The sequence below is a fragment of the Dreissena polymorpha genome, chromosome 1 (assembly GCF_020536995.1).
Source record: "Dreissena polymorpha isolate Duluth1 chromosome 1, UMN_Dpol_1.0, whole genome shotgun sequence".
Classification (NCBI taxonomy): domain Eukaryota; kingdom Metazoa; phylum Mollusca; class Bivalvia; order Myida; family Dreissenidae; genus Dreissena; species Dreissena polymorpha.
The window spans coordinates 165,619,318-165,630,703 of NC_068355.1; the positions used below are offsets into that span (position 1 = coordinate 165,619,318).

The 11,386-nt window shown below is 34.5% G+C and overlaps 1 protein-coding gene across 1 annotated transcript; it reads left to right on the forward strand.

Annotated features, from left to right (window-relative positions):
* Window positions 1-5,988: 5,988 nt before the first annotated feature.
* Window positions 5,989-10,144, forward strand: LOC127859652 (uncharacterized). The gene is made up of 3 exons (XM_052397161.1): window positions 5,989-6,716; window positions 7,185-8,173; window positions 8,595-10,144. The coding sequence occupies exons 1-3, from the start codon at window positions 6,379-6,381 to the stop codon at window positions 8,942-8,944; spliced, it is 1,677 nt and encodes a 558-aa protein (XP_052253121.1). The 5' UTR covers window positions 5,989-6,378; the 3' UTR covers window positions 8,945-10,144.
* Window positions 10,145-11,386: the final 1,242 nt, after the last annotated feature.

The window sequence follows — 11,386 nt, forward strand, 5'->3', positions numbered from 1 at the left end:
GTAATGTTTACAATTTCAGCAAAAAATGTCAAGGTCGTTCGAAAGTATCCAAATTAAAACTAGTCTTGGACAAAGCGACAATGGCGTCAAAATTGTGAATTTCAGACTGATGAGAGTTATTTTCATCTATTGTAAGATGCATTTGAAACATTTGAACCTTAAAATATTCCTCGGTGCAGTAATTTATATTCATTCACAAATATATGTAGAAATGTATCCAAGAAAATGAGTATTCTTTGATTTATAGCATGACATAAATATGTTACGACTCTGGTTGACTTTTGATACGGGGTTGGCTTCATCATACAGGTATGTCAATACTATATCAGTGTCCAACAAATTTCTTATTGCATGTTATAGATATTACATGTATGTGCACATGTATTTGTACTTAAATTCGGACAGCACGTTAAGTTGGAAACGTAAATAAAGCGTTTAGATGATCAATACGACTGACTCGTATGGTGTTAATCAATGCAATTGCTCTTTTTAACAACAAATACCGAGTTTCAAGAAATCAAGAGTATTAAATCATTTATTTACTTGTGTCCGACTTTAAGTTCTGTCCGAATTTACGTATTGCATCCGTATGTTACGACACTAGTGTGCAGTCAGTATACAATACAATAATTGTTTCAATAATGAAGGAACTGATACAGTGTAACGGTAACGATACAGCGTGTTTACATTATATTTTATTAAGAGGAAATGTCAATGCCAAATAATTCGCGAGATACCCCGGTACTTTAGTTGAAATTCACAACGAAACTTTTAATGGAAACTAAATGATCTCAATGATGTACCCGCTACGAAATTTTTATTTACAAATAAATACACCCATGCCAATTTGTGCGCGCTTTTTATCTGGACCAGGGGCCTATACGTTTGTATAGGTCCCTGTCTGGACAAAGAAATTCATTTATTAAATGTAGAACTTTGTAACCTAAAATAGCTGTACACAACGTGTGCAAACCGTCGCAGGTGATTTACGCAAGTTGCAATTGAACGGTCCTGATTGGGAGCTTATTTCATCATATCTTTAAATAGAATCATATGCCGAAATTCAATTGACACTTTAGAAAATTTCAAACGTTTGTGTTTATGACTCTCATCGTCTATATTACCCTCCCATAATTTGGTTTAAAAAAAATTAAATTGGGCATATATGGGATTATTGATTAACAGTCGATCAATCCAATTATTAATTGACAATGCAAACTAATTAGCAGGTGTTAACCGCGTTGTTATTAATATTCATTTTTCGGTTTCGTTACCGTTTTGAAGAATCCGCTATTGTTTTGATTTATTTAATGTTCGGCATCCTTGGATATTTAACGACATCAAAAACGTAGTCGCTCTTACTCATTGTTGCGGTTAACAAAGAATTCCAAACTGCGAAATGATGTTGCATCATGTGCGCCAACTATCCAACCGGCTCTCATTATATTATTAGCAGACGACAAATGTTGATTCTGATTGAATGATTAAAATGCACTCTTACTGTTTACGACATTACCGCAAGTGATCGGTGATTGATAAGATAATTGATTGCACTTTGTTATCGGATTATAAACAAGACACGGTGTAGAAACACATGGTCAGCGTGTTTATTCTACGTATGTCTGTCAATAAAACGGGCTACCGCTCTTATAGATTTATAGTAGCCCGGCGGGCGTCAGCTGAAACATTTCAGTAGCCCGATGAAAAAATTCTGTAGCCCCCGGGCTCCGGGCAATGGATTTGTCGGACACTGCTATATAAATTGTACACTGAAGTTTCTTTAGCTAATATTTTTCTTATGTTGACAGACCATTGACATTGCTGGGGTTTGTTGAGATAAATACTTATTATCATCAGGGGCAGGAAGACATTATAGACATTAAACAGCGTATCATTACGTAGACAACAGTTGCACAACTGTATGCGTAAAAGGTAAATCAGTATATTAATAATTATGTTGACAACTAGCTTACGTAGCAACGTCCGAAAATATGAAATATCCGACATCTATTTCAATATTTAAAATTCAAGATATAATGACTACTGAACTGTTTTACTTTAAGGAAAAAACAGTAAAAGTATGTTTTTTATGAAAATGAAACACAACAAACAATATACTTATCATGATAACGGCTAAACGACTTATTATCCCAATATAACACTGTCATTGAATCGCACATTTCAATTAAAAATTATTCCCCTTGAATGTTAATGCATATTGATATAACGAATTCATCAAACGTTATCAAACATGAGTAATTTGCATTGCATCGGATTCCCACAATATTATGTGGATGTAAATCGGATCCGGTTGTTGTTTATGTGTCAAGCTCATTTTGCCAGTGAGATACTTAAATTTCTTGCGTAGTAAAATCGGCTAGATTGAACTTTACCGGTACGCAGTTGTTTACCACTATCAAATCTACTGTAAAGTACACAAAGATACTTACATAATTCTGCCGTATCTGTCTGAATAAACATCCGCTGCACAAAATATAGACATTTGTATTAATGATTATTAAACACAATCATATTTTTCTGTGTTTATTGAATTAATGACACTGAGTTTCTTTGTCGCGTTACAAGATGGCGGATGTCTAACGCTGTTTGTGAAGTGACGTCACAATGTTTATTTGAGCGCGTGCCCGTTCCCACAAAAAAAGTTTAAACACAAAATACTCGAAAACTTGATTTTTCCCAGGTATAACGCCTACGCCAACAGGTAGATCGCATTCTGGTCCATATACATGTCAAATTTCAGCAAACGTGTTCGGCCAGTTTTTAAGGCGCTCAAATCGCGGCTATATGCCTCAACTTAACGAAACTTAGCCCCCTTTATCATTCGTTCGATTGAACGTCATCAATGATGACGTCCAATACATCACTCATTCCATATTTTTGTTGAATGCAAGTGTGAACTGGTGTGTAAACTTAAAAATTTACATGTTGTCGTCAGTATTTTCAAAAGTCAATCACAGGACCATAATTTGAATATGAGAAGGAATGTTTGGAATCTTTTTTGTTTGTATCGGTATTTCTTCTTAAATTTTATTTCGTTTTGAATGGCTTGTGCACACAATCTTGTTGGTTTTCGATTCACTTTATCTGTCGTCTCTTAACATTTGGAATTGTTAATGGAATGACCATTTTATATGTTTGATTCTAAAATATTCAATAATAATAGCTGGCTTTATTGGTAATTCGATTTTACAGGCCTGCCCCTTTAATGTTTTTATTTTTTATTTTACAGTACTGCCCCTTAAATTATATTTGATTTTTTTGACGTCATGGTGTCATCGCTTCTAACTTGTTCGGAAATTATTTCAAATGCTTTGCATTGACCGTTCCAACAGTTTTGATCATGTATTGTTTATAATAAGTGTTCGTAGGGGTGTGATTTTACCTCTGTTCAGCTGATTTCCTCGCTTTCAATGTCGAATTAAATTTAAAATTGTTGTAAACTTTGATGGATCTATATAGAAACGAAGTGTTTAGTTGAAAACTTGCTAGCGGGGGGGGGGGGGAGGGGTATGGCAATTTCCTCCCCTGAGGTGAGTTTTAAATCACACCACTGATTAGAACGGAATAAAATAAGTGGATCAGAACAAAAATAGATGTCCTGTTGATATGGTTTCATTCTATAAATAAGAATAGAAAGTATGATCATCAATCACAACTAGTAAATGTCCAAGTGTTCTGCAAATGTGCCCGGCATCAGAATCGCGACCGTCCCACGTCACCCGCGTTCACTGTGAAACACCTGGAAAGCAGTCATTTCTGTCGCATAAAACATTCCGGGGGCGTGTTTGCATACAGTCGGACCCCCCTTAACTTCCTCGGCTTTTGTGTTCCTTAGGCTACGCAACTGTTGTGTTTTAGAAGAAGCGAAATAACTTTACAACGATATGATCGCACGTCAGTTTCAGGCAAAATAAATTAGTATCTCAATTTACATGGACTCTTCATGAAGTCTTATCGCGATATCGTGCTTTCAACGAAATGGCATTATGGAAAATCGCTTATCATGTATCCATTTCTATTTCTGTTAAATGTAAAGCAAACACATCACTGAGTTAGTAACCCATGATGGAACAAATGAAAAGTAGACCAATCAGACTTCGTTTCATGCATGTTTATAAAAAGTATATGTATTAAACCAATTTTAAGTCTACATAGTTCATACAACTTTTCCATTTTTCTTAACACATATACTAGGAATGACGGTTTACATAAATACTGGCTATCAATGAAAATGAAAGTAAGTGAAAAAGTTGTAGCACATAATTATTTAAATGTACTACTTCCAAAATACTATGCATGTATGTTGCATAATGATTTATAATACATTTACATTATTGAAAATGTATATATATATATTAGCAGTCCTAAGCAAACCAAGCGCAGCATGAATAATGCAGATCCATTAGGACATGAAGCTGTAATATGTATGCAATGATGTGATTTATAAAGACTATACAACTAGTCATTTGACAAAAGATCAATATGTATGCTCAAAATAGATCTTACATATTGAATAAAGTGCATAAATATAAACATTGAGCACCCCATGATTGTGCTACAGCAACAATACTTTGACAGCTTTTGACTTCAGAAATATATGATGTTTGATGTAGAAGGAAAGAAAATTTTGAAAATCAAAAACCTTTATTCAGAAAGTATCATAAAGTATGATTTACATATAATCATAATAGTATTTTCTATTTGAATTTAAACTTCCCATTGATTTACAAAATTACATGGGCATTTCCCGTTCTCGTCATGCTTTTTCTTATCAGTTGATTATCTATTACTCCATGGCGCGTTTATGGCGGTTACACGCAGGCGTAGGTCGGCAGACATGCCCTTGTGACCTTCAAGGAGAGCTGTGTTACTCGATTTCAACGTAAAACGCAGTGGACTATTTTCATGATTCATAAATGTTATTTAAAGTATACTCTTCCGCCGACTCTTTCACGGCGCCGCCAACTCTTTCTCGGCGCGGAGGCGACAATGTGGCAGTTATCAGGTGTTTACTACCTTATCAATTTTGCTTGCAAAAGATGGTTCAAACCTTAGTTGTTCTCAAGCGAACAACAAAATAGGAACCTCATTGATCCGAAAACGGGTGGAAAATAAAAATGCTGCTTCTCGATGCGATATTTCATTTCTTAGTGCATTCGCACAGTCTTGTCAGGAACTACCCTGTCCGCTATTACTTCACACAAGACTTCATTGTCTGATTAGTGAACCGAGTTTCAATAGATTTCCGATTCCAGCGACCCTAGAGGACTATTATTTTTGTAGAATTCGATTAACGCGTCACGTTTTGACATTCTTCTTTTCTTTTTCTGTATACATAGGCACATTATGATGTGATCGTTTTAGAAGCGCGTTTGGTTTGTGATTGATTATGGGGTAAGTGTTAGGTTCGTCTAGTTTAAACCGCAAATAATTCGCATTGATCATTCCAACAGTTTTGATCATTTAGAATAAGTGTTCTCAGGGGTGTGATTTATCCTCTTTTCAGCTGATTTTTTTCCCTTTCAACGTCGAACTAATTTAACAAATAGTTGTAAACTTTGATGGATCTGTATAGATCTATATAAAAACAAAAAGTTTAGTTGAACCTTGTTTGGGGGATTCGGTACGGCATTTTTCTCCCCTGAGTTCGTTCTTAAATCACACCCCTGAAATACGTAATAAAAAAATAGATATCCAGTTGATAGCGTTTCATTATTGAAAACAGGGAGCTAAGAATACAAAGTATGATCATCTATCACAACTAGTTATTGTCTGAGTGTTCTGCAAATTTGCCCGGCATCAGAACCGAGAACGTCCCACGTCATCCGCGTTCAAAGTGAATAACCATGAAAGCTGAATTTTTTTCTGTTGCAGAAAACATTCCGGGGACGTGTTTGCATACAGTCGGATCCCCCCTTAACATTCTCGGCTTTTGTGTTCCCTTAGCTACGCCACTGTTCTGTACGAAGAAGCGAAATACCTGCAATGTTATGATCGCACGTCCGTTCCCGGCGAAATAAATAATTATCTCAAATTATAATAACTTCATGAAGTCTAATCGCGATATCGTGCTTGCAACGAACTGGCTTTACGGAAACCCATTATACATATATCCATGTATACACCAGCGCGTAATCGATAATAGCATAAACTAGAACATAAACCATCTAGTTTCGTTTTCACTTATCAAGTTATAATGGCTGTAAATTAGATTTACATGTAATAAAGGGATCTAAACATGCTAGCGGACTTGTAAAGGCGATCTGCGCTATTGTGAAACCATCATTTGTGATTGCATACCTACTTACTTATAACATTCGGGTGATCTTCGCTTGTGATAACAAACCTAAAGATAAAATGGCGACAAAAGAAGACACACCTGTGTTACAGAAAGGTTCAGACGCGTTATTCGACTATTGTTGTTGTGTGTGCGATGACAATGATACACTAACAGAGGCGCTGTTCTATTGTGAGAGTTGTTGTAAGTGGTACTGTGACCAGTGTGTGTCTCTTCATGGTCAGATGTACAAGAAACACACAACGCTTGGGAAGAGTGAGCAAGTAAAATGGCCGGTCGCCAGGGGCGTAGCAGAGCTCTTGACAAAATGTGAGGAACACAAAGGGAAAATGATTGAAATGTTCTGCGCGGACCATAGTCATTTGTGCTGTACGACGTGTGTACTGCTCGATCATAGGTAAGTAGATTTCAATATTTGAATTTAGAGACTTAAATTACGTGTTCATTTAATTTAAATGTACCATTTGATGATCAATCATCCGAAAATTAGGTTATTTGACATAGATATAATTACCAATCGTCTTTAAAGTGACTTAATTTGATGTTTCGCTACTGTTGAGTTCATTCATTGGTATTTTTTCACGCTGTATTTGTCGAAGGCTTGAACATTTTTTACGAATTATGAATACTAATCAGTAATAATGACCATGTGTATATATGCGTAAGTCACGTGTTTAACCAATTATTTAATACGAAAAATGTCGTTTGTGTTAATGCTTAAACTTTTACTTTTTTCAAGTTTCGATATTAACATCAATATATATCTTACATAACAATATGTGAACGAACAGCATTAGATCATATGCGACATATTGCTTAATCACTCAATGAGCATATAATAAAGTAAAAAAAAAGATTTATTTAGGCAATGTAACAAGGTTACTCAAATAACCAGTGGGGAACACAAAAAGGAACATGACGATCTACAAAAGCTGACAACCGACATCATTAACTTGACACAGCGTCTCAGAAAACTGGTAGAACAGAAAGAGTGCAAAGTCAAGTCACTTCAGTGTGCGTACGACAACATTATAGAAGAGATCACTCTCGTGCGTCAGAAATTTAATGCCGCATTAGATTTACTGGTGCAGCGTACTATAAATGAAGGAAGACAAGTGGTAGCTCGTCTGAAAAAATCACTGCAAGCTGATGTATTCTCGGGTAAAGCTGCTCTGAAAAGGATTCAATCCCTCCAAGATGCGTCCGATAAAATTGCGCCACACGATTCAGAATTATCTACCGTTGCATTTATGAAAATCGAAAATGAGCTGTTAACCTCTGACTCAATTTTACGCGAGATGGACTCAAAATCTGATTTCACTTTATCATTTACCCTTGACAAAAATATTGAAAATTGTTTAGCTACAATGACAACGCTTGGCACTATTAACACTTCAAATAGTAGCACAGTTATTGCAACAACAAGAAATTCACATTACAATATAAAGCTAAGTGGTGAAGCAACATGTGAGATACGATGCATATGTGAGATGCCTAACGGTAATGTCATTATTGCCGACGCTAAAAACAACAAGATAAAGATACTTGATAAACACTTCCATGTGGTCAGTTACTATGATATGCCAGCATGTCCTTTCTACGTGTGTCAGATAACAGACGCTGAAGTGGCTGTTGCAGTTTATAATTGGAAAAGCGTACACGAGATTCACGTACTTGCACTGACAAATGATACTATGGTTGAGAAAGAAATATTTAAGCTGACACATCCATGCACCGGAATTCGACACTATAATGGTCATTTGTACGTTGCATCCACACAAGCGTTATACCGGTACACAATGACGGGCATGCTGCTGGACAAGATGTATGAAGACACATCGGGTTATTGCACAGGTTTACATATGATTTTATTATCAAATTAATGTAACTAATACAGATCAGCGAATTTGAATTAATGGTATCATATGTCGATTGTTAATAAATTTGTTTGATTATCGTCGGCCATATTCATATGTTGGTATAAGATTGCGGGTATACAATGTTTGCAGTGAAATCTGATATACATGTGTTAAACATTTAGTTATTTATCACATTATTTATTACATTATTTATAAGTCATAACAAATTTAATGAATACTATAAGAATTTAAATTTGTATCATTATTAAGTATTATAATAAAAAACAAATGAAAGTAAAATGGTGTAGATGATATTGTTTGTACGCTTGTGTTTGTTTGCATGACTTATTCTGTCTGATCCGTTACACAAACGAGCTACTAGCTATGTATTTATAAAGTCCAGTTCTACTTCACAGTCTACAGGTTTGCACTGAACGCGAATGGTGATCGGATTCATGTCATCGACTATACAAATCACAAGGTCCTGACCCTGAACATGAGTGGACAATTCCTTTCGTCCTTCGCTGACCCAGAACTTCAATGCCCGATTGACGTACAAGTGACAGAGTCAGAACAAGTGTTGGTGTGTGGATACGCTTCAAAGAACATCATTCAACTCAACAGCGAGGGGACAGAGAAAATTGCTAATGTAGCTTCACTGAAGGAAGGAACGCAACTTTTGTCCATCTGTTGCTCGAGACAAACTGGTTCCATATTTGTAGGAAGATATAGAAATGATGACATTGTAGTGTATGACAAAAAATGACATAACGTTGAGTGTATAACTTAACACTTTTCTTTTAAAGTAATCCATTTGTGATAAAAACTAGCAGAACTACCGATTAAAAATTGACGCATAGTGAAAATAGGTAATATCTCTATTGGCATGACATGTGCGCTATAACTGAAATTTAATGTTATATTCATATCTTTATGAACAATGAACTATGATTTATTGTTCATTTTATATAACATGCTTCCTTTTTAAAGTAGTAATACACCTATATTACTATTTATATCACATTGTACGTTCACAAATTTTATCGAGAGAGTGCCTTTGGTTTGATTTTGTTTTATTGAAATGTTATGCCACTTCCCGACGCCCGACAGTATCTTACTTTGACACTTATTCATATGTGCGGGAGTTGACCGTTGTTTGCATCACTTTTCTGACATTCATATAGCCCTACCTATCAGACTCATTTTTTTCTGTCCGCGACATCTTTTTCGCGAGGCAAAATTCTAGCTCACTTGAGCAACATTAACACTTCGACGACAATGCTATATTGAATGATTGTGCATATACACGCAAAATACGACAGGGAAGTTATTAATTTGTAGCGAATTGTTCTCCATGTTCTTGCCTTGTATATACATAAATATAAATATAAATAAATAAATTTATATATATATTTATATACATATATAATTAGAAATTAGACAATTATAAATAAGTATATATATATATGAGAAAGAAATTGTTCAAAGAGTGCAAACAATAAGTTTTTTTTATACTCTAGCGCTTTCGACTATAAATCTTTTGAACAATTTCTTTCTAATATATATAATATGCTGTTTTATACTTGTTTTTCATATATGTATTAACTGATTTATGATACATAAATCAATGATTGAACTGTGTTTCAAAAGATTACACCACTTTTTGAGTACATGTATGTAAATATTGTTGTAGGTTGATGGGAGTGCTTTAGTATTACTTATTGTGTAACTACTAGTATTCTTTTACGTGCAAATAAATGTGAAGTATTTTATATTGCCATACATTACCATAAACTGTTGTAAACATGCACTTAATATGCTTAAATTATTTACATGCGTTTGCTAGCGGTAAAGCCTAGAAAGATAATGACTGAGCTATAAATAAGCTAATATGATTACTGACATAGCTGTGTTGTTTGTATGTGATATTTCAATAAATAAATAAACAAATATAGATGATACATAACATTAAGTGTGTTTGAATTAACATCGTTACTATACAGTTACAAACTAATATCATGCAGTTTAGACTCTGATTTATGAATGAATAGTTACACCATGGCTAGTAGTGGCGACATAATTTAACCTACCGATAGGCAACACAAGTATATCAGAGTAAGTTAAAACCCTGCGAGATACCTGTAATCGCAATTTCAATTTTCCAAAAAAAAAATTCCGTCCTTCTGTTCCACAAAGTTATACATTGATAATCTTTATTTGGCACATAACATTTGTTTCATTATGTTAAATCAGTTTTTGCTAGAATGAACTGCTTTAGCCAGCTTTAGTTGAATTGAGACATTTGATTGTTCCTGTGCAGGACTAGTAGTTGGTGTCATAATAGTGATCTAAAGAACACTCCCACTAAAGGTATCAATACTGAGACCTCCAAGTCGCTAAGCGGACACAATACCCACAACGATAAAGCCACCAGACCAGCTTTAAATTCCAAAGGATACAACAGCAATCATAAGATATTAGCCCTAAAAAATAGGCATTTGCAAAACGTGTGTTTGTAACGAGCGAAATATAAGATTTATTTATTAGATGCATTACTTGCATTTTTATTGAAACAATTGTAATGATTTGTGATGTCCATATATTTATTACAATACATGGATAGTTTTTGCCCTTAGGTAAGGTATCACCTATAATCATATAAGCGTGTATCAAGCATAACCAACTTGGTTTAATTGCTGTCGATGAATCGCAAATGGAAATAAAACACGTATTCGATAATGTATGTAAAAAGTTTACTCCAGTAAATCGTAAACGTATGTGTTGAAAGCAATACACATGATTAAATGCTATAATTATCTTAAACGTGTTACAATTCTAATCAATTAACACTTTGATATGCATCGATCATTATGAATTGCAGAAGTCGTAGTTTATCGCAGTTTCTAATTAATTTTTAATATATAGTGACTTGATGTTTATCGAATCTTTTCTATTAAATATACACTGACGTACTCGTTCTGTGTCGATAAAGTTTATTTGCAAAAATATAAAAACAATTCAATGAGACATTCATCCACAAAATTATACGAGCTTTATTGTTAATGTTTTCCATAGTTTTTATGCATGGTACTGTACTATATACAATTAAAATATCGAATAATGCTCGACTGTTTGATTTGAGGCCAATCTCCATACACATAATATATTTTCACGACAATGTAAACTTGATATTACATTGCAATATTTA